This window comes from Chlorella variabilis (genome assembly GCF_000147415.1).
Source record: "Chlorella variabilis unplaced genomic scaffold CHLNCscaffold_3, whole genome shotgun sequence".
NCBI classification, from domain to species: Eukaryota; Viridiplantae; Chlorophyta; class Trebouxiophyceae; order Chlorellales; family Chlorellaceae; genus Chlorella; species Chlorella variabilis.
Window position 1 is genome coordinate 2252792 of NW_005435085.1, and position 22249 is coordinate 2275040.

Genomic DNA, 22249 nt, shown 5'->3' on the forward strand with positions numbered 1-22249 from the left:
CGGGCACGCACGCGGACCGGCGCTGCCGGCCAGCCAAGCCCCAGCTTGGCACGCGCCGCCACACCCATTCCCTTCCCTTCCCTTTCCCTCCTGTTCCGCTTGCTTTCCTTGAAGTCAGAAAGAAGCTTGGAGAGGGAGCAAGGAAGCTTTGGAGAGGAAAGGCAGGTGGGAAGCCGGGCAGAGGGTGCCCACCTGGCGGTCATGGCCACCTCATCTTTGTCGATGACTGTCTCGTCGGTGCCTGTGTCTGACAGCCCCTCACCATACGCCCACGCAAGCACCGTGTTGGCGCCGGCCTGGCCGCCGCCCGGCGCGCCCACGGCCGCGCGCGCCTGGTTGGCGGGGTGCTGTGCTCCGATGGCTCCGCCGCCGGCAGCCGCGCCGGCAGCAGAGGCGCCGGCAGCAGAGGCAGCGGTGGCGGCGGCGGCGCCGGCCTCAAATGCGGCGGTGGAGAGGTCGGATAGATCGTAGCCGGCGGCTGCGAGCGCCGCCGCCAGGGCAGACTGGCCCTGGGCCGCCGCCGCCGCGTTTGCCTCCTCCTCACCCTCACCCTCCTCACCCTCCTCTTCATCCGCAATGTCCACGGGAGGCGGCGGGCCGGGCGGCGGGGCCGGGGCCGGGGCCGGCGGCGGGCTGGCCGACGAGGAGGGCGGCGGCGGCGAGGCCGCCGCTCCCGGCTCCTCCTCCTCTTCCACCCCTGCCTCGTCGCCGCCGTCCCAGGCCTCCGACGCGGCGTCCTGACTGGCCGGCCACGCCTCCTCCCACCGAAACTCGCCGTCCCCCTCCTCCACGTCCGTGCCGCCGCCGCCGGAGCGCGCCGCCGCAGCCCACCCCGCCTCCACCGCCGCCGCCTGCTCGGGCGTAAGCACCTCGTCATCCTCGCCGAGCTGGGCCTGCCCCAGCATGGCCAGCTGCACCACAGGGTCAGCCAGCATGGCGGCAGGCATGGCGCCCGCAAGCATGCGAACCGCGTTGGGCGGGCGCTCGGCCGCGCCGGCCGCGCCGGCCGCCGTCGCGTTGCGCGCCGGCTGCTGCGCCGGCTGCTGTTGCAGCAGGCGGCGGCGGGAGCCTGCGGCGGGGTGGGGGTGGGGTGGGGGGCGGCACAGGGCCAGGGGAGCGGGGTGAGAGAGTGTCGCTCCACCATGCTGTCATGCGCTACCCGCCTGGACGCAGGTCACGCGTCTAAGAGCCCGGGGAACCGCTTCGGGCCTCGCCTCAGCAGCGCCCCAGCAACTCGAGTCACGTCGAGTCACGTCGAGTCAAGCCAAGCCAAGCCAAGCTGCGGCAGTCCTCCAACCCCCCACCCCTCACTCACTCAGGGTGGAGGCGTCGTTGACAAAGATGCGGATGCGCTGCCCCACACGCAGGCGCGCCACGCTGCCGACCTGCGGGCAGGCGGCCGGCGGGCGGCGACCGGCGGCGGCGGGTCAGATATGCTGACGCCTGCCTGGCGCCTGCTGCCACGCTGCGCCTGCTGGTACCAAGCCCCGGCAGAAGCTGCAGCCACTGGCTGGCCCCGTACATTGCAGCCGGCAGCTTCCAAGCAGCCGCCATCGGCAGCGGCGCAGCTGCAGGGCAGCCTGGCCCGTGCCAGCTCAGCATACCAGCTCAGCGCCAGCCCAGCAGCGCCGGCTCAGCCCTCACCGGGATGCGGTTGCTGCCGTGCGCCACGGGCCCCGTGATTGTCGCCAGCAGGGTGCGGGCGTTGTCGCTTCGCTGGCGGCGCCCAGCAAAGGTGATGAAGGCGCCCCCGGAGCTCCAGGCGGACTTGACATTGCCTGCAGGGTGGGGGGCGGCAGGGGGTGGCGGCAGGGGGTGGGAAGCGGCGGGGGGTGACAGGAGGGCGGCAGGGGCAGGCTGCAGCCGCTGCCACTGCTTGCACACCCCTGCCGTAGGTGGCGCGTGTGTTGCTGCCCTGCCCCCACTTTTCCTTGTGCAGCCGCCAGCCCGGGCAGTGTCCCTCTCAGGCAGCTGCGCGGCGGCGCGCCGCGTCGAGGCTGCAGCAAGCGGCTGCACACACACACACACACACACACACACACACACACGCCAGCGCGCACCAGAGGCGTCGCTGGTCCAGGTGCCCTGGTACACCTCGGAGAGGGAGAGCGGGATGTGGACGATGGACTGGCCGGGCTGCAGGCGGCGCGCGGCGCGGCACAGCGCGGCGTGAGCACGGCACAGCAAGGCACAGCACGGCGCCGCGCAGCATGAGCACAGCATGAACAGGGCATGGGCACAGCATGAGCACGGCGTGACACACAGCTCAGCACAGCGCACCACAGCACGAGCGCGGCACGGCGCGGCACAGCATAGCACAGCACAGCACAGCACAGGACGGCAGCGCCAAGCCCAAAGGAAGCTGGTGCCCACCCCGGCGCCCCGCAGCACGGTACGGCCGCGGTACAGCGAGATGGGCCGTGTGAGGATGTAGGTGCCGGGGGGGAAGAAGATGACGCCCGGCGCGCGGTTGGCGACGCGTACCGCCGCCTGTATCGCCTCGGTGTCGTCGCTGGCGCCGTCGCCCTTGGCCCCAAAGGCCCGCACGTTGTATCGGATGGGTGGGGTGGGAATGGCCAGCCGGCCCTCCCTGTAGCCGGCGTGCGTCCAGTCCAGGGCCCGGTCCGCGGGCAGCAGCCTGCCGCCGCTCCACGGCCGCGTGTTGCCCCCCGGCAGCGTGACCGGCTTGGGGAGCTGGATGGGTTGCACGCGGGGTGTGGGCCGCGGCCGCGCGGGCGGCCGGCGCGGCCGCGGCGGCGACAGCGGCCGGCCCGCGCCCACCGCGCCGGCGCCAGACACGGCGGCGGCGCCGCCGCGCCGCGGCGGCGGCGGCTTCCTGGGCGGCGGCTTCTTGGGCGGCGGCGCTCGCTGCGGTGGCCGTGGCCGGGGCGGGAGGGGCGGCCGCGGCGGCGGGTAGCGGGGAGGGAGGCTTGGGCGGACTTGGGGGTGGCGCTGGCGGTGCAGGGGGTTTCGGCGGCGGCAAGGGGGGCTTGGGCCTGGGCTTGGGGCGGGGGGGCGGCCGTTTGTTGCTGGCCGCCGCCGCCGCCGCTCCAACAAACCGCGCCGTCCCTAACTGGGCTGCTGCGGGCGCCGCGGCTCCTGCAACGCAAATTGCAGTGCGTCCAGGCATCGCATCAGTGCAGGTTCGCCCGCAGCTGCGCCTGCAGGAAGAACATCCCCCACATGTCCGTCCCCCCCAACCAGGATGGCGCGCCTGGCCGTCCCCTGCAGCCACCCGGCTCACCCAGAGTTGCCAGCAGCGCCGCGGCCCACACCAGAGCGGGGGCTGGTCGCATGGCTCCGCTCAGCGGCCTCCTTGTCGCGGCCTCATACACGGCAATACGGCTGCCGCCGCAAAGCTGCTCCCTAGGACCGCACGCCAATGGGTTGTTGCTAGAACGCGGGATCAGAAGAATCAGAGGGAGTTGGCGATGTCGGCCTTGCCAGCAGGGCGACCGCGTTCTGCAGGACAGTGTTTCTGAAAGCTGGCGAAATCGCCAAATGCTGGCGAAATCGGGCCAAAAAACGGCTCTGGCTGGCGATTGGCCGAAGGCCATCGCCAGCCAGAGCTGGCTAAATGAGGGCAGGCGGCGGGGCGACATCGCCAGCGCGTCGCCAGCCCCCATGACTGACATCGCCAATATTTTGAGGAGAAATGGCCAATTTTCCTCAGGAACTTCATTCCATAGTGTTAAACAAGCGCCAGCTTGCTGGGGGCTTCGCCCCCAGTCCCCCAAAAGGGAGGCAAGTGCCGACAAAGCAACAGCGGCGCCGCATGTGGCCGCTGCGCTGTGCCAGGCGCAAGGGTGGCTCCCCCGCATTTCGCCAATCCTCAATGTGCCATCGCCAGCTGATTGGCGAAATTTGGACGCGACAGCAGTCCTCATCGCCCGCCCATCGCCAAAGCTGCCACGAGGGCCAGAAACACTGCTGCAGGAACAGCCGATTGCGGGTGAATATCCTTTGGAAGGGCACTGGCATGCTGCAACATACATCACACACATCACTCGATGCCAGCCTCCGCCCGCATGTCCCCCATGCCCGTCCTGACGTGCCCGCCGCCGCTCTCACCGCTCCGGAGTCCCCCCATCAGCAGTGCCAGCAGTAGCATTGTTGCAGGATGGCGAAATGTGGTCCAGCAAGAGAGAGCAGGAGCGAAGAGGGGGGAGGAAGGAGGCGCGAGGGCCAGAGAGCATGCGTCACAAGGTCACGGGCAGCGGTGCAGGCGGGGAAAAAGTGCAATTGTGGGCTCACGGGAGAGGGGAGGAAAATTCTGGCTGCCGGCAGTCACAGCGGTGAGGGAAGGGTAGCGAAGACAACAGGAAAGGCGGCGGAAGGTGGAAGAGAGACAGAGAGAAGAGGAGGGAGATGCATACAGAGCGGCAGCGCCAGCTGGGCGCCAGGCTGTGCAGTGTGGCCTGAAGCAACGCAACACACAACGGCAACAGCTGGGAGGAGGCCGGGGCGCCACCGCCGCACGTGCCGCCATCACACGGCCTCGGCCGCCTTGCGGCGCGGCGCCAGGCTGGCGCCGCCGCCGCCGCCGGCCGAGGCCATGGGCGAGCCGCGGCGCAGCGCCACCGTGGCGCTGTCGGGCAGGCCTGGGACCAGCGCTCCGGCCTGCACGTCCACCGGGATACCCTCTCCAAACTTCTTGGCCGCCGCTGCCGCCGCCGCCGCCAGGCCCTCCCGGTGGGCCGCCAGCGCGTCGGCGGCCGCGTGCCGGCCGTCGCCGCCGCCGCTCTGGTCGACGACAGGGATGGCGTTGAGCGGCAGCAGGCGCGCGGCCGCAGCGCCGATGCTGCTCGGCTTGCCGCGCACCGCTGCTGCAGCAGCAGCAGGAGCGGGCGGCGCAGCGGACAAGGCATCCGTCGGGCCAGGGGCGCCGAGAACCGCACAGACGCGCCCGAGGGTTGCAAGGCAGAGCCCAGGGCATGCTGCACTCAGCTACCGCCACAGCCACGCGCTCAGCTCAGCACACCGCACCTAAAGCAGAGGTGGTACGGGCGAGGCCGCCGCGGTGCATGCCCCGCGCCACCAGCCCCCCAATCACCAGCAGCGTCCCAAGCCTGCACCATCAACATTGTCGACGCTCGGTGCGCAGGCAACGATAGGGGCCAGGCTCCAAGCATTGCCCTGGCTGGGTGTGGGGCGCCGCAGCTGCCAAGCACGCACACGCCGCCCTGCCAGCCTGCCTGCCTGGCACCGGCGCTCTGGCTGCCTCCTGGCAGCGCCAGGGCAGCCGGCACCAGCGGCGGCAGGGCGGCGGCAGGGCGGCCACCCACAGCGGCAGGCACCCGCGGCGGCAGGGCGGCCACCCAACCCACCACTGGCTGGCGGAGAGGTCATGTGAGAAGACGAGGCAGGAGAGGACAATGGACAGGAACTGGCGGATGGTCATGATGAGGGCAAAGTGGAGTGCGCCGTACTGCTGGATGGTGTAGAAGATGAAGAGCTGTACCGCGGTGGACACCAGCGACAGCCCCAGGATGTACAGCAGCGCCGAGGGGTGCCGCGCCACAAACTCCAGCGCCGGCACCAGCTGCCGGCCCGCCACCAGCAGCGCAAAGCTGCGGGGAGGGGGCAGGGGGAGGCGGGGAGTGAGTGACGGACACGGGGAAGAGGGCAGCAGGCGAGGCCGCTGCGGGCAGCGCCAGCAGCCCTCGCTGCAGCCTGCCGGCGACTGCTGCATGCCAGGCAGAGGCGGCCGGCGCCGGGCATGCGGGGCCCAGCGCCAGGCGCCCACCTGACCGCCGCCGACCAGACGCTGACCCACAGCAGCTGGTTGCAGCTGTGCATCTCGTACTGCGCAAACAGGCGGTCCTGGGTGGTGGAGGTGAGGCCGTCAAACAGCAGGAAGGCGCCCAGCAGCAGCAGCCCGTAGGCCAGCCAGCTGCCCACGCCGCCCTCGGCGGCGCCGTGCAGAGCCGAGGCAAAGGGCCGAGCCTCGCCGGCGCCCACGCCCGCCGCCTCGGTCGCAGACAGCGCCGCCACGGCGTGGGCCGCGCGCAGCTGCTGCGGCGCCGCGATGCTGCCGGTCAGCACAAAGAGCGCGCAGCCAAAGGTGACGGTGCCAGCACAGAAGTAGTCTATAGCGTCGTACTTGCGCCTGCCCAGCAGCAGCCCCCAGGCCATCACCGGCACCTGCGCAGGGGCGCCAGGGGGCAGGCGGCGCCACCAGCGAAGTGAGCTCGGAAACGGCAGCATGGCGCGGCAGGCAGCAGCCGCCTCGCCGCATGCCTGCCACGGCGGCTCAGCAGCCAGCAACCAATGCAACACCTGTCTCTTGTTCGGCCACAGCAACAATCGGCCTGCTGTGCCGGCGGCGCCCGCGTCCCGTGGGCGTACCGCCGCCTTCCCGCGCGGCCGCTCACCGTCTTGGCGCACTTGGCCAGCGCCTGGAGCGGGAAGCTGACGTACTTGAGCGCCTCATACTGGGAGGCCGACCCCAGCACATTTGCCACCGAGGGGATGGAGAAGATCGCCAGCGGCGCCCCCGGCTGCAGCGACTTGCCCGCAAGGCCCAGCGCGGCCGCCGCCACCGCGCACGCCACCAGGCGGTTGACCAGGATGATGAAGAGGCTGTGGCGGAAGCGCTCGCGCTCGGGGCCGAACCCCAGCGTCATCAGCCGCTCCTGGATCAGCGAGTAAACCTGCGGGCAGGAGGGGCCGCGGCGCGGGTGGTGGTGGCGGGCGCGGGAAGGAGCTGGGGGCAGGCGGATGCCAGGCGGCTAGCAGCTGGGCTGCAAAGGCGTCAGGCAGCTGCCCAGCGTGCAGTAGCGCTGGCCGGCCTCACCAGGAAGCAGCCCGTAATGGCCAAAAACAGCCCGGCCAGGCGGGCGTGGTGGTGCAGGCGGTGCAGGTGGCCGTCTGCGCGGCCTGCCGTGGGCGATGCTGCCGGCGTGTAGCCGCGGGCCGCCATCGCCCTGGCAGCCGCAACCTGCCGGGGCGCTGCGCAGCAAGGCGGGCAGGGCACAGTAGAGGGGAGAGCGGGCGGCAACGTCACAAGCTGCAGCGCGGGGCGGGCGCGAGCGGGCGGGAGCACCTGCAGGTGCCGGCCCGCGTCACGCAGGCTGCTTGCCGGCATTCATGGCTGTGCCAGCGTGTGTTTGCCGCAGCTCTACCTGGCGTGCTCGTTGGCTACAGGCGGGTGACGCGGTTGCTCCTGCGGCGCTGTTGGTGCTTCACGCCGGCCTGTCGCTGCCCACTGTCCAATCTCTCAAGCGATGCCCAACCTGCGACGACCGACTTGGTTTCAAAGAGTGGAGACAAACGCGCAGGTGGCGCTTGAAAAAGGGGAGAGCACGGGTGGCAGGGCTAGGCGTAGAAGCTGAATCGCGACAGAAGAAACAGGCCGGCACGGGGAGCGCGCAGCGAGCGTCCCTGCGGGCCGCAGTACAGGTCCAAAACTCCTCGCAGCTGGCTAACGCGGCCCCCTTGCCAAGAAGGGTGCGCATGCCATTTACAACATGTTTAGAATATGAAAGGTGGGCTAGTGCACACCCCAACCACACGGGGACCCCCATGGGGGTCGGCGGTGGTGGCGGCAACAGCGAAGCTGCAGGTCCGTTTACAGCTGCAGCACAAAATGAAATGTTGTTCCCCAGCGGGTTGAGCGCCGTGAATGCGGCCACAATCCATTTAAAATGTAGCCAAACTCTCCCTCCAAACTGCTTGGGAGGCAAGTGCGCTGAACCTGTATTAGCGGCAGCAGTTTGGGGGGGGAGCGGGCGGCGGTTGGGCGGACCTGTCAACAGGATTGGGGGCATCAGCCACAGGTGCCGCGGCCTGCTGCCGCGATCTATCTTGCACATAACAACGTGGGTCGCAGCTGTGCATTTCAGTTGTTGCTCCACCCAGCCACAGCCTATCGCTGCCGGGTACCGCCGCCCCGTCAGCAGCGACCGCTGATGTCAGAGGATTGGGCCCGATCGATTATTGAACTCTTCAACCTCCTGGTGCTACCTGCAACGCCGTCTTAGAGATCAAGTCCTGCTACAGAGGAGCCTGGCGGGGAGCGGTGGGTGGCTCCACCATGGTCACCTGTACGGCCTCTCTGGGGCACCCTAGCCATGTGGTGGCATCGCAGCGTCCGATGGCAGCATTGCCGCGGCCACAGCCCAGCCACTGTGGACTCAAGGTGCGAGACTGGCAAGCAATCCCGCCTGTCCACTGGCACTCGCCCCGCACCCACTATGCGATCGCCGATTGCAGGCTGCCCGGCGCCACGAGACAGCCGAGCTACCGGCACGCCGCGCCGCCGCCACCGCTCGCGTCGTCCGGGCCGCAGCCGCAGCAGGCAAGCTGGTTGCACATCTGCAGGGAGGTTGGGCACCAGGGCTTCCCAGCCCTGCGCCTCACCAGCAACGGCCCCAAGCAGCACCCATGCATGTGGTGGGTGCTGGCCACAGCCGGCCCCCGGGCCGCCGCCGCGGTAAAACTCGCACCTGCCCGTCTGGCCGCTCCCCCCGCGCCTCCGCCGCCGCCCCCTGCAGCCGCCGACACGGCTGTGGGTGCTGGCGCGTTTGAGGAGCTGTGCGCGGGCACGGAAAGAAAATACATCATGGTGTCTGGAAAGGGCGGCGTGGGCAAGACCAGCCTGGCTGCCAGCCTGGCGGTGCGGTTTGCCCAGGAGGGCCACACCACGCTGGTCGTCTCCACCGACCCGGCACACTCCCTGGGGGACTCGCTGGCACAGGTGGGTCACTGCAGGGAGGGCGCGGGAGCAGCGGCAGCAGCAGGCGCCGGCTGAGCCGCCGCGCCCGTCGCCTGTTGATGTGCTGCCAGCGCCCGGGCGCCGGCTTCCCCGCCCTGCCCATCCCCAGCTCTGCCCATCGCCCCGCCGAGCGCCTCACACCCCACGCCGCGCTGCCCGTCCCCGCCACAACCACCGCCTGCAGGACATCTCCGGCGGCCTGCCGGTGCTGGTGGAGGGCACGGCGCTGCCGCTGTGGGGCATGGAGATTGACACCGAGCGGGAGAAGGAGAAGTTCAAGGCGTGGTCGGCAGGTGGGGTGGGACGGTACATGGTGCGGTACAGCAGGCCAGCGGTACATGGGTCGCGGTATATGGGCTCAGGGGCGGTGCAAATAGGGGGGTACACGGCGGGGTCACAGGGAGGGAAGGAGCCGGGGGCTGCGGCTGGTCTTGCTCGTATACATGTCTGCCAGGCATTTCTCATGTCTGTTCCTCACACCACCACCCGCCCCCGCGTCCCCCTGCCGCAGGCCAGGGCCGCAAGGAGGCGGAGAGCTTCATGGGCGGGTTTGGGCTGGGGGGCGTGGTGGAGCAGCTGGCAGACCTGAAGCTGGGCGAGCTGCTGGACTCGCCGCCACCCGGGTTTGACGAGGCGGTGGCCATCTCCAAGGTGGGCCGCGCCCGGCTAGGACCCGTGTGTGTGGGGGGGCTGTGGAGCGTTGTGGTGTGGTGTGGTGTGGTGTGGGGTGGGGCGGCGGTCTCCAAGGGGAGCTGCACCTGGCTAGGACCCCTGGCGCATTCCTCTGGCTGCGGGTGTGGTGATGGTCCGGTGGCTGCTGCTTCGACGGCTGCCTGGATCATGCACCGTCAGCGTTATTTCTTTCATCTCACGCCCCTGGACCGCTTGATTGCCTGCCCTGCCAACCCACCCCACCCACTCTCCACATGTGCCCCCCACCCCACCCCCGGGCGACTGCCTGCCGCAGGTGCTGCAATTTGTGCAGGGTGAGGAGTACGCCCGCTTCTCCCGCATCGTGTTTGACACCGCCCCCACCGGCCACACGCTGCGCCTGCTGACGGTGCCAGACTTTGTTGAGGCCTCGCTGGCACGCATCGTGCGCCTGCGCAAGAGGCTGGGCAGCGCGTCGCAGGTGCTCCGGGGGGTGGGAGCGCTGGTGTCTGTGGGTGTGGTGTGGGGATCGGACGGGGGTTGGTGAAGGGATGGTGGCTGGGGTGCGAGGACCACACAGGACGGTGCTGCATCAGGGCAGTAGCCGGGTGTAATAATTAATTCAAATGTCAAACAAGCAGCCTGGCACGGCGGCAATGCAGCGGCCCCGACGCCCCTCCCTGCTTGCTTGGTGCGATGCGATGCGCAGGCGGTCCGGGGGCTGTTTGGGGCGGGCGGCAGCCAGGAGGAAGCTGTGGACAAGCTGGAGCAGCTGCAGGCCAGCATCCGGCTGGTGAAGGACCTGTTCCGGGACCAGCAGGCCACAGAGGTGGATGGTCCCGCTGTCCCGCTCGCTGTGCCATGCAGGGAGCTGCTGCGGCTCCCATGCTTTCCTTTGGTTGTGTGCCGCCCAGCCAGCCGCCTCCTCCCTGCGCCTCCTCAACCTGCCTGCCGCCTCCTCCCTGCGCCGCAGTTCATCATCGCCACCATCCCAACAGGTGCGCCCTCGGTGCCATCCACTCGCATCGCTTCGCCGGCCGCTGCTTCCCCTGCATCCACACCAGTGCTCGCCCCGCCCGCCTGCCCTGCCCCATGCCCCGCCCTGCCCCATGCCTGCCGCAGTGCTGGGGGTGAACGAGAGCGGGCGGCTGATCCGGGCGCTGCGCAAGGAGGGCATCCCCTGCAAGCGGATAGTCGTCAACCAAGTGATCGGGGAGGGCATGGGCGCCAAGTGAGCCAAGCTGGCGGCGCTGAGCTGGCGGTGGCGGGGCTGCGCCTGCACCTCACCAGCGCAAGCCTGGCCGTCCTGGCCTGCTGCGCCTTCACCACCACCGCACACACGCTTGCACACACACGCACACACGCTCACACACACACTGCACGCGCACACGCACCCGCGCGCGCGCGCGCGCACACACACACACACACACACACACACACACACATACACACACCACACACCACGCAGGTACCTGGAGATGAAGGTGCGGGACCAGGAGAAGGCGCTGGCGCTGATCGACGGTGACGCCGAGCTGCGGGACCTGCGCCACCTGCGGGCGCCGTACCTCGACCTGGAGGTGCGCCGCGCTTTCCTTCTTTCCTTCTTTCCCTTTCTTTCCTTCTTTCTCTTCCTTTCCTTCTTTCTGTCCTGGATTCTGGGGTGGTGTGCGCCGGGGCACCCGCGCCTACCCGCCAGCCCACTGTCTGGACCCGCGGCTGGCTGTGTCGTGTTGGGTTTGTTTCAGCTGGGCATGTGCGTGGTGGCAGCTGCAGTAGCTCATGCGTCGGTGTGGTGAGGCCTGTGAGGATGCAGCGCGCCTGTGCGTGGCGTGCAGGTGCGCGGCGTGCCCGCCCTCCAGTACTTTGGCGGCATCCTGTGGCGGGAGGTGCTGCCCGAGCTGGCGGCGGGCACGGGAAGAAAGTACTTCATGCTGGGAGGCAAGGGCGGCGTGGGCAAGACCAGCTGCAGCGCCAGCCTGGCGACGGCGCTGGCGGGCGCGGGCCACACCACGCTGGTCGTCTCCACTGACCCGGCGCACTCCCTCAGCGACTCTTTAGATCAGGTGGGCCCTGGGGCAGCACGCCTGCGTGCCGGGGGCAGCAGGGGGCAAACCATCGCAGGTGGGCAGGCAGCCAGCGTGGCCAGCTGCTCATGCCCTATGAGTGTGTGCCCGCGCCATCCGCATGGGCCTGCCTCTCGCCGCCGCACTCAGGGACCCGGCGCTCGCCTCCCCTGCCGCGCCCGCAGGATGTGAGCGGCGGGCTTCCTGTGGAGGTGGAGGGCACAGAGGGGCAGGTGTATGGCATGGAGATAGACTTGGAGCAGGTGGGGGCAGCTGGAGGGGTGTGGGGGTGTGGCCTAGAGGGCGGGTGCGCGATGGGTGGCTTGGCTGTGGCTGCTGTGGTGGTGGTGGTGGTGGTGGTGGTGCGTTGGGCGTGGGCGCGCTGCTGCTGCTGCGGCTTGGTGTGGAGACAGAGAGGGGGAGGGAGGGAGAGGCAGCAGAGCGGTGCTGCTGCCGTCGTGTGCTGCTGCCTGAAGCCGTGTGCTGTGCCCGCCCACCTCCCCCGTCCCTGCCGCCGCCACCGCTGCCCGCAGGCGCGCGCCGAGCTTCGGGAGCTGAGCGGGCAGGACGAGGGGCGGCGGCTGGACGACATCTTGGGCAGCGTCGGGCTGGCGGGGGTGGCGGAGCAGCTCAAAGACCTGCGCCTGGGTGGGTGTGGCCTGGCCAGCGTGGTGGTAGTGGTGGCAGGGTGGTGTGGCATCCCCCCTATGGGTGGATGGGCTGGGCTGTCGCTTGGCTGTTGCTGCCTCGGCGCTGTGGCGCTGCAGCGCCGCGGCGGCGGGCAGCACGCGCTGCCTTCTACGTGTGCCGACCATCACACACACACACACACACACCAACCACACCACACCACACCACACCACACCACACCACACCACACCACACCACACCACACCACACCACACCACGCCACACACACACCACCACCACACACACACACTCACACACTCTTGCAGGCGAGCTGCTGGACACGCCGCCGCCGGGTGTGGATGAGGCCATTGCCATCGCCAAGGTCATCCAGTTCCTCAAGGTGGAGCCCACAGCACGCTGATGTGTGTGGTGGTGGCGGTGTTTGCTGCCTGATGTGTGTGGTGGTGGAGTGACAGACGTGGGAGGTGGGAGCATCCGGCGCTCCCCTCCCTCGTACAATGCTGTCCTGTGTCTGCCCCTCCTGGGCGTGCCGCTGGAAGCGCAGCATCGGCGAGCGGGCTGCAGCTGGCGGCCGGCCGGCCAGACCATGCCTGGTTCCTGGCTCAGCCGTACTGCTGCCTGTACCGCTGCCCATACCGCCGCAGGACCCTCGCTACGCCCGCTTCTCCCGCATCGTGTTTGACACCGCGCCCACCGGCCACACGCTGCGCCTGCTGGCCCTGCCCGACTTTCTTGACACAAGGTGGGCAGATGTGGTTGCTGGAGGCTGTTTGCCGGTGGATGGTGGCTGGAGGTCTGAGCATGTGGGGCTGCTTGGGCGGGTGCCTGTGTGTGGGTATTCCCTGTCCCCAGGCTTGCACCCTCACCCCCCCCACCTCCCTCGCTTCAAGAGCATGCTGGAATGCTGTACGCCTGTCTGCCTGCCTCGCAGCGTGGGCAAGATTCTGTCGCTGCGGCAGAAGCTCACCAACCTGAAGGACTCGGTGAGCCCTTCTGTACAGAGCTGTGCTGGTGCTGGCGGGATTGCAAAGAGCTGGATTGCACAGAGCTGCCGCTGCTTCTGGAGGCTTGCAGTCAGCCAGTGCTCGCGCAAGGATGGGACGGGCAGACGCTGGCAGGCATCTGCTGGCGAGGCGTGGCTGCCGAAGCAGCCTTATTGATGAGCTCGATCATCTGCCGTCTTGCAGGTCACCGGCCTGTTTGGCGGCAGCAAGGACGCCTCCTCCGAAAAGCTAGACTCCTTCAAGGGTGCGTGTGGTGCAGGGGTGCAGTAGGTTGCGGTGTTGGAGGCGCACCTCGCCTGGCACGGCGGGCGCCTGGGGGCGGCACCGCACGCCGGATCGGCGGGCTGGCCAGCAGCGAGCGTCTTCCTCTCCGGGCCACTGCTCTGCACCTGCCCTGACCTGGCCCCACCGCGGCACTCCACCCCCTGCCTTGCCTGGCCACCTTGCTTCCCTTGCCCCGTACCCACACACGCTCCCCGCTCCTCCCCAGCACCACCCCTGCCTGCCCCCCCACCTCCCGCCCCCTGCAGAGTACATGGCTGAGGCGCGCAACGTCTTCCGCAACCCCAGCACCACCGAGTTTGTCATCGTGACCATCCCCACCGAGATGGCGGCGGCGGAGTCGATACGCCTGGCCAAGGCGTTACGCAAGGAGCAGGTGGGGGCTGGGGGGCACCGAACCTACCTGCTTGGCGGGGCACCGAAGGCGGGTGCCCGGCTGGGCTGCGGGCAGCGCGCGGCTGGGGCTGGCGGCTGCTGAGCCGGCGAGGGCGGTTGGTGTGCTGGGGTGCGAGGGGCCGGCGGGTGGCTCCCCGCACACAGCGCACACGTGTTGCGGAGTGCGGCCGCACGCGAGCAGCACCAGCCGCCCGCCGCGGCCGCGCCCCCACCCGCTGCTCCTTCTGCCACCCTGCTGCCCTGCCCAGGTCCCGATCCGTACCCTGGTGGTCAACCAGGTACTGCAGCCCGGCCTGCGGGAGCAGTACCTGGCCACGCGCCGTGCCGACCAGCAGCGCGCGCTGCAGCGCCTGCGGGACGACCCGCAGCTGGCGCAGCTGCAGCTCATAGAGGCGCCGCTGTTCGATTTGGAGGTGAGCTTGGGCGGCCTTGAGCGGCATCATTGTATCTGTATTGTGTCCCTTGAGCGGCGGCATTGTATCTGTATTGTGTATTGCATCTGTTGTCGGCGGCGTGTGCATCTGTTGCCTGGCCTTGCCTTGCGATGCCTGGCCTGCCAGCTTGGAGGGTTGGCACAGCAGGGTTTAAGGCCGGAGCTGGCAAGCTGCCGGTGCGCTGCTGCCGGCCAACCGGCCCCCCTGCCGTGCCCCCCCATGCCCCCTGGCTGGATTCCTGCTCCCGGCGCCAGGGCGGGGCGGGCCGGCGCTTACCTTTTTTGGACAACGGGGGGGGAAATTGAGGGGCCATTGGGCCCTCCTTGGCGGCCCTTCCGGCGGGGGCTGGGGGAGGCCCGGGGGAAGGTGGATGGGACCCTGCAACGGCGCCCCCAACAACTGTTTGAACCTGAATTGTGGCCGGAGGCATAAGCCCCTTCCTGTAAGCGCAGCTTCGCGGTCAGCAGCTGCTGCCGGGCCGCGGCACTTTCCGGCTCCAGCCGGTGATTTTTACGTTTGGTTCTAGCGGCTCAGGGTTTTCTGGCGAGTCCGGAGCAGTCGGCGCAGGTCAAGAGCGCCATCCACATGGGCATCCAGCAGCTGGGCACAGCACCACACCATGGCCACCACTGCAGCTGCAATCGTGTTTGCAAGCCTTCTAGCAGGTGAGCAGGGGTGGGGCAAGGCGGGGTGGGGCACTCGACATGGAGAGGATGTGAGTGCTCCCATGATCGCGAGGCGCGACGCCTGGGCCAACCCTCCTTCCGGGAGCTCCAGAGGAACGCCCACGCACGCACCAAAACCCACTGCGACGCTCGCAGGGCAATGTGCCCGCACCCGGGCGGCGGCGGCGGCGCCATGGTGGCTGGCAGCGCTCGACGGGCCGCAGGAGGAAGCTGTTGCCGTTGCTGCTAGCAGCGCTGCTCCCATAGACGTCACCCGAGTGATGCTGCCGCAGCTGCGGGGCATGGACTGGACACGGGCGGGGTACCGAGGTGGGATGGACGCTGCTCTGCCCTTGCCGCCGCCAGCACCCCCCCCCAGGCCGCCAGCACCCCGGGAACCACCGACCTCCCCCTCGCCTTCTGCTGCTACCTGCCCGGCTGCTGCAGAAGGAGCCGTTCGGATCCCAGACCCACCCATCACCTACAACGTGCGGTTCAAGCAGTTTGGCGCCAAGGGGGACGGCGTGGCAGACGACACACGCGCGCTGCAAGCCGCCGTGGCCGCCGCCAACGCCAACCCAAACGGCGGCGTCATCTTCCTGCCCCGCGGCACCTACCTGCTCCGCACGCCGCTGACCATCACGCGCAGCCGGGTGGTGCTGCGCGGAGAGGGGGTGAGCACTGCCAGCTGCCAGCCGGCTGCGCCGGGCTGCGCTTGCCTCTGGAGGTGGCCGTCCCCGGGCATCCCCCTCCTGCCGCTGCTGCCGGCTGCTCCCGCCACAGGCTGGTTCGGCCACCTCATGCATGCCCCGGCCCCGGCTGGTGCGGTGCAGGAGGGTAAGACGATAATCTTCATCCCTCGTTCGCTCAGCCACGTCTTCCAGGGCACGTGGGCCGTGTATGCCAACGGTGAGGCCCCCCTCCTCCTGCTGCTGCTTCTGGCGGCCCAGCCTGCAACGCGCGTGTAGTGTACTGCAGTGCTTGGGTGGACGCACGGCTGGGCCAGCCATCATTGCCTGCGGACCTCGCAGCCTGCCGCCTGTCAGCCGCTTCCCCTGGGACAGCAAAAAAAACCCGCCACCCACGCTGTTGTGTACCGCGACGCCTGTTGTGTACCTCGCCCCGCAGGTTCCTACCAGTCCGCCTGGAACTCCGGCGGCGGGTTCATCACGGTCCAAGGCAGCAAGCAGCGCAGCAGGAATGACGACAGCCGGCTGAGCTACATCCGGGGGCCCGGGGTGGTGCTGCGCGGCAGCAGGGTCATCCCGGTGAGCACGCTGCGCGCATGATGTGCACGCTGTGCTGTGCCTGCTGTGCTCTAGATCTATCTGGCCGCTCCTTCCTCCGGGCTGGACAGCAAGGCCTATGCTGCGCTCTCCCTTGTGCCCCCTGCTTGCCTGACCTGCCCCACGTGCTTGCTCCCTTACAGATTGCTCCTGTCGGCCCTGCCGCTGACGTGCTGTGCCTGCCGCGCCTGCTGTGCCTGCTGTGCCTGCCAGGTCCGCTCCTCAGCCAAGTTCCGTGCGGGGCAGCGCATCCGCATCTTCCTGAATGACAATTCCACAGCGTGTGAGTTTATTTCTTGCTCGTATGTGTGGCGGTGGCTGGAAGTGTTCCTTGCGCATGCATGTGTGGTGGCGGATGGTGTGGCATGTGGAGCGGTGACCTGCTCGCTCACTCGATCACCCCTTTGCCCCCTGTGTTAACCCCGTCAGCAGCAAAGCGCCGGCTGCAGGCCGCACCGTCTACTGCGGGGGCAGCCGCCTCGGCCGCCAGCAGCATGCGGCTGGTGCATCGCGTGGCGCCCCCCGCAGTCCGCAACAGCCCTGTGTACAGGGCGGCGATGGAGGGGGCTGCTGCGCTGGGGGAGCTTGGGGAGGGCCTGACCGGCTCGCAGGCGCTGGCAGCCGACCGAGACTTTGCATCGCAGAACGGAGAAGTGGGCATCTCTGCGGCCCCGGGGACGGTGGTGGCCTGGCTGTGAGTGGCTGCCGCTGCAGGCGGCAGCACTGCGACTCGAGGCATCTGCGTCCGCTGCTGCCGGTGGTGGTGGCTGCAGATCAGGCAAGTTACCGTGCGCCTTACTTTGCAGGTATGGCGGCAACCTAGTCGACAGCGGCCCAGAGACAGAGGTGATAGATAAGGACGAAATCCAGTGCCTGGCCGTGTGAGTTGGCTGGAGCAGCGGCTGGCAGCATCCCTGAATCGTGCTGCTGCCTCTTGTCCTCACCAGTGCCGCTACCCCTGCTGCTGCTTGCACTGGCGGCCACCCGCCCAGCACCTCATTGCTGCCCGCTGCGCACCTCTTGCTGCCGCCAGGGTGGCGGCTGTTGGCAACCGCAGCATCACACTGGACAGGCCGCTCTGCTTCTCAGGTGGGTCCTGCCGTCTGCTCCTTGATGCGTGTGGGAGCAGGCAGCAAGCTTGCCCCGCTTTGCATGGTGCCAGGTAGCCGCCACTCACCTGCCGCTGCGTGTGGTGCGTGGATTGTTTGGGTGCAGTTGCCCCGCAATGGGAAGCTTCCATCCACCTGGATCAACCGACGGTACAGGATGTCGGCGTGGAGAAGCTGACCATACGATTCAAGTGGGTGCCGCCTGCCGCAGCGCATAGGATGCATTCGCAAGCAGAGCTCGGCACCGCTCTGCCGCGCCTTTGGGCCGCAACCCCTGCCGGCGTGCCACAGTCCGCGGCTGGCCGCCTCTGCTGCTGCTCTGCCGCTGCCCGCAGGCATTCCATCAACCAGCAGCACCACGCCGACCGCGGCTTCAACGCGCTGCAGTTCAGCCACGTGGCAAACTGCTGGGTCCGCAACGTGAGCTGCTGGCTGCCCCAGCTGTCGCTGGCCACAGCTGCGCCAGCGAGCTGCAATGCAGCGGCAGCCGTAGCCGCTGGAAGGGAGGAGGCAATGCCGAGGAGGGGCAGCTCTCGGCGTGCTACCCCGCCCTGGCATGGACGGCAGTAGCGCCTCCCCTGGGCTGCCGCAGTGGATGCATGCCTCTCCCAACTGCCACCACCACCTCCTCCATCAAGCATACACATTCCGGCACCACACCGCCTGCAGGTTTTTTCAATGGAAACGTTTGAAAGAAACGGTGTTGAGCCTGCTGTGCCAGAGTGCATTCATTCATTCATTCATTCAGCACACAGCCCGGCCGCCTCTTGCTCGAGGGCGGCCCACTTTGGCCTGGGCCGCCCGGGCCGCCCTCCCCCCCGGGCGCATGTTCGGTGTTGGAGGGGTGTGCCCAGCGATAGGGGGCCCCTGAAGGCATGCGCCGAGGCCGGGAAGCGTGGTTCGGCGCTGCTGCACGCTTGGCGATTTGACCAGAACCACGTGCCGCCGAGCTGCGGCCGCAGTTTCCGGCCCACGGTCTACGGTCGCAGCCACGGGACTCGGCGGCACGGCGTTTGGGCCCAAGCTTGCTGCCGCCGCCGCCGTGCCCGGGGGGCAGCGCGGCGGCGGCGGCACGCTGCGACGCCCCCGTGCTGCCGAGCTGCGGCCGTAGTTTCCTGCCAGAAGCCCACGGCCACAGCCACGGGACTCGGCGGCACGGAGTTTCGGTCCACGGCTTGCTGCCGCCGCCGTCGCAGGGGTGCTGCCTGCGGCGGCGGCGGCACGGCGTTTGGGTCCACGGCTTGCTGCCGCTGCCGCCGCCGCAGGGGTGCTGCCTGCGGCGGCGGCGGTAGCGCACGTGGCAACCCCCCGCGTTTCCTTGCCTCCCATCCACCGGACCCCGTCCTGCGCTTCACTTTGTTTAGGGAGGGGCTGCTCACTGCTCATTGCTCATTGCTCATCGCACACTGCTCAACGCTCATTGCCCTATATCCCACCCAGCCGCAGGACTCCACTGCCGCCCGCGCCCCGCCCCATCTGGCCGCTTGCGCGCCCCATCCCCCCTCGATGGGGCCCGCCCACACCGGGGCCTCCCCCCTCCCGCCCACTGCTTTCTCAACGGCCCCGAGCCGGGGCTGCCCTCATTGCATACATAGTGCGCCTTTCCCTGCTTTTCTAGTGACCTAGCGTTCCGCACTGCCGTTTGGCCAGCCCATGCTCCCGTACCGTTGCGTTTCTCCCCAATGCGCCATGCCACTTTGCCAGTCATACACACGTTTCGATGCGTGCCCTGTCAGCTGCTTGCGTTGCATGTCGCCTTGCTCCACCCCTGTTTTATTGCTTTCTCTGCTTTCGCCCGGTTCCCGTCCCGTTTCGGCGGGGAGTCTATGTTGCAAGCTAGTTCTTGCTTTACCAGACTTTAAGCCCACACAAGCACAAGCAAGGTTACCATCCTGAATGCCGACAACGGCATCTTTTTCGCCTGGGCCGACCAATCCACAATGAGCGACGTGAGGTGCGGCGTGACGGCGGCACGCACCAACCCCCAGTACCCTAACGCCCGCCAGGGCCACCACCCGCTCAGCATCACCGAGAGCCGGGGAGTCATGCTGCGCAGGCGAGCTGCCGGCTGGTGTGGGGCAGCCTGAGGCAGCAGCCGTCGAGCGAACCCAGTGCCTTGCTCACGCCATGAGCCGTACTGACTCGCTGGGCGATTCACGCAGGTTGCCAGCTGGCCTCATTCACAGACAGTGCCCCACACCTGCCTGCCGCTTTCCCGCCCTGGGTATCCCACCCCGCAGGTTCGAGCTGCGCAACACCTACATTCACGATGTAACCGTCACCAGCGGCAGCTCCCTGAATGTCATCATGGACGGCAAGGGTGAGGGGACCAGGCTGGTGTGGTGTGGTGTGGTATGGTGTGGCGTGCCACCCCACACGCAGTGGCCGCCGCTGTGTGGCAGAAATGCAGCACATTGCACATTACACCCCCTGCCGCCGCCTCCACTCATGCAGGCGTGGACCTGAATCTGGACCACCACCGCACCGCCCCCTGGGGCAACTTGTTCACCAACCTGCACTTGGGGTGCGGCACCCGCCCCTTTGCCAGCGGCGGCAAGAAGACGCGAGGCGCCTACTCGGGTGCGCAGGCGGGATGTGCTGTGGGGCGGCAGCAGAGAGGGAGCGGCGAGCACCAGCAGCTCGGTGCAGCGCAATCCAGCACAGCTACGCTTGTGCATGCGCAATTTTGCTGTTTGACAGTGCGCCCCCCCAGCAAAAAGCATATGCACTGCTTTTGGCCTGATGCACCGCAGGCATCCTCAACACCTACTACAACCTTCGCCGCGACCCCGGCCTTGACAACAAGACAAGGGTGCCGCTGCCAGAGTGCGCCTTTGGCGCGCTGCTCAATTTCGTGGGCCCCTTCGGCGGCCCGCGGTGCCCCGCCGTCAAGTGGTACATTGCGGGGCTGCCACGTACCGCCCAGCCCAACCTGTACTACGCCCAGCGCCTGGCCAGGGCAAAGAAACTTAGGGCAGCTGGCCGCTGAGGCCGCCGCTGCCAGCCGGCCAGTGGCATGGCAGCAGTGCGGGTGGATGGCCCCTCGGCCGCAGCGGCAGAGGCAGCAGTGTCCCAACAAAAGAATACACATGAGCAGTGTGTGCGTTCTATTTATGTGCTGCGGCCCCCCTATGCAGCGTGCATTCTGTTCCACGCAATCTATGTACTGTGTATGTACGTCACTTTCATCTTTATTGTTTTCATTGCTTCCCCGTCACACATACCCCCTCCATTTTGAACCAACCCAACCCATGCTCTCGGTGGGCCACCGGCGCCGCCTGCATTGTGGCGCGCCCCGGTCCGCCCCGCGCCCTACCTCCCACTCCCTTACTAATTACTTTGGATCCCTTAGCCGTCCAGGTGGCACATGTACACGTTTAAGATAAGGCCTTACTGACCTCCGGTATGATGCATCCATCTCGACCACGGCGCCGCCGCTACTGCCACACTCTGTGGGCGCCTGTCCGCTGCTTCTCATCCCGCAGCGGTAACAGCTGGGAGTTGCCGCGGTCGTCTATCGCCACCCTCACCCAAGACGTGCTGGGAGGCTGGCCTACATCGCGCCTGCAGCTCGCCTGCAGCTGCTCAGGGAGAGTGACCGCTCCACTGGCGCGGGCGCCCTGGCAAGCAGGCACACGGCGGCGGCCCTTGCTTGCTTGCTTTTGCTTGCTTGTGTGGGCTTAAAGTCTGGTAAAGCAAGAACTAGCTTGCAACATAGACTCCCCGCCGAAACGGGACGGGAACCGGGCGAAAGCAGAGAAAGCAATAAAACAGGGGTGGAGCAAGGCGACATGCAACGCAAGCAGCTGACAGGGCACGCATCGAAACGTGTGTATGACTGGCAAAGTGGCATGGCGCATTGGGGAGAAACGCAACGGTACGGGAGCATGGGCTGGCCAAACGGCAGTGCGGAACGCTAGGTCACTAGAAAAGCAGGGAAAGGCGCACTATGTATGCAATGAGGGCAGCCCCGGCTCGGGGCCGTTGAGAAAGCAGTGGGCGGGAGGGGGGAGGCCCCGGTGTGGGCGGGCCCCATCGAGGGGGGATGGGGCGCGCAAGCGGCCAGATGGGGCGGGGCGCGGGCGGCAGTGGAGTCCTGCGGCTGGGTGGGATATAGGGCAATGAGCGTTGAGCAGTGTGCGATGAGCAATGAGCAATGAGCAGTGAGCAGCCCCTCCCTAAACAAAGTGAAGCGCAGGACGGGGTCCGGTGGATGGGAGGCAAGGAAACGCGGGGGGTTGCCACGTGCGCTACCGCCGCCGCCGCAGGCAGCACCCCTGCGGCGGCGGCAGCGGCAGCAAGCCGTGGACCCAAACGCCGTGCCGCCGCCGCCGCAGGCAGCACCCCTGCGACGGCGGCGGCAGCAAGCCGTGGACCGAAACTCCGTGCCGCCGAGTCCCGTGGCTGTGGCCGTGGGCTTCTGGCAGGAAACTACGGCCGCAGCTCGGCAGCACGGGGGCGTCGCAGCGTGCCGCCGCCGCCGCCGCGCTGCCCCCCGGGCACGGCGGCGGCGGCAGCAAGCTTGGGCCCAAACGCCGTGCCGCCGAGTCCCGTGGCTGCGACCGTAGACCGTGGGCCGGAAACTGCGGCCGCAGCTCGGCGGCACGTGGTTCTGGTCAAATCGCCAAGCGTGCAGCAGCGCCGAACCACGCTTCCCGGCCTCGGCGCATGCCTTCAGGGGCCCCCTATCGCTGGGCACACCCCTCCAACACCGAACATGCGCCCGGGGGGGAGGGCGGCCCGGGCGGCCCAGGCCAAAGTGGGCCGCCCTCGAGCAAGAGGCGGCCGGGCTGTGTGCTGAATGAATGAATGAATGAATGCAAGTAGAGATGATGTCCCCTTCGCGCAGGCTGGGGTCACTGTCGGTATGCTGCAGTGCACCACTTCCGGCGCCTGCTGAGCGAGAGGGCAGCTGCTCGGGCACATACTCACGATCACCGAGCCATGCGCTGGGGCGGGAGGCTCTGCAGGCCTGCATGAGCGGCGCAATGG

General features: G+C 68.3%; 4 protein-coding genes across 4 annotated transcripts; 2 read left to right on the forward strand and 2 right to left on the reverse strand.

The window, feature by feature from the left end:
* Positions 1-192: 192 nt before the first annotated feature.
* On the reverse strand, positions 193-3296 carry CHLNCDRAFT_140922 (hypothetical protein; the record flags this gene model as incomplete). Its single annotated transcript, XM_005850978.1, has 7 exons — positions 193-1069; positions 1316-1385; positions 1645-1778; positions 2061-2136; positions 2374-2868; positions 3056-3099; positions 3245-3296. Coding segments are annotated over 7 exons (1748 nt in total), but the record flags the coding sequence as incomplete, so codon positions are not given.
* Positions 3297-4972: 1676 nt separating this feature from the next.
* Positions 4973-6653, reverse strand: CHLNCDRAFT_19466 (hypothetical protein; the record flags this gene model as incomplete). The annotated part of the gene is made up of 5 exons (XM_005850979.1): positions 4973-5069; positions 5328-5570; positions 5747-5893; positions 5984-6144; positions 6375-6653. Coding segments are annotated over 5 exons (927 nt in total), but the record flags the coding sequence as incomplete, so codon positions are not given.
* Positions 6654-8524: 1871 nt separating this feature from the next.
* On the forward strand, positions 8525-14179 carry CHLNCDRAFT_16771 (hypothetical protein; the record flags this gene model as incomplete). The annotated part of the gene is made up of 7 exons (XM_005850696.1): positions 8525-8698; positions 8901-9009; positions 9228-9367; positions 9684-9848; positions 10077-10196; positions 13666-13743; positions 14012-14179. Coding segments are annotated over 7 exons (954 nt in total), but the record flags the coding sequence as incomplete, so codon positions are not given.
* Positions 14180-19197: 5018 nt separating this feature from the next.
* On the forward strand, positions 19198-20246 carry CHLNCDRAFT_140925 (hypothetical protein; the record flags this gene model as incomplete). The annotated part of the gene is made up of 4 exons (XM_005850697.1): positions 19198-19328; positions 19498-19577; positions 19712-19837; positions 20011-20246. The coding sequence occupies 4 exons, from the start codon at positions 19198-19200 to the stop codon at positions 20244-20246; spliced, it is 573 nt and encodes a 190-aa protein (XP_005850759.1).
* Between the last annotated feature and the right edge of the window lie 2003 nt (positions 20247-22249).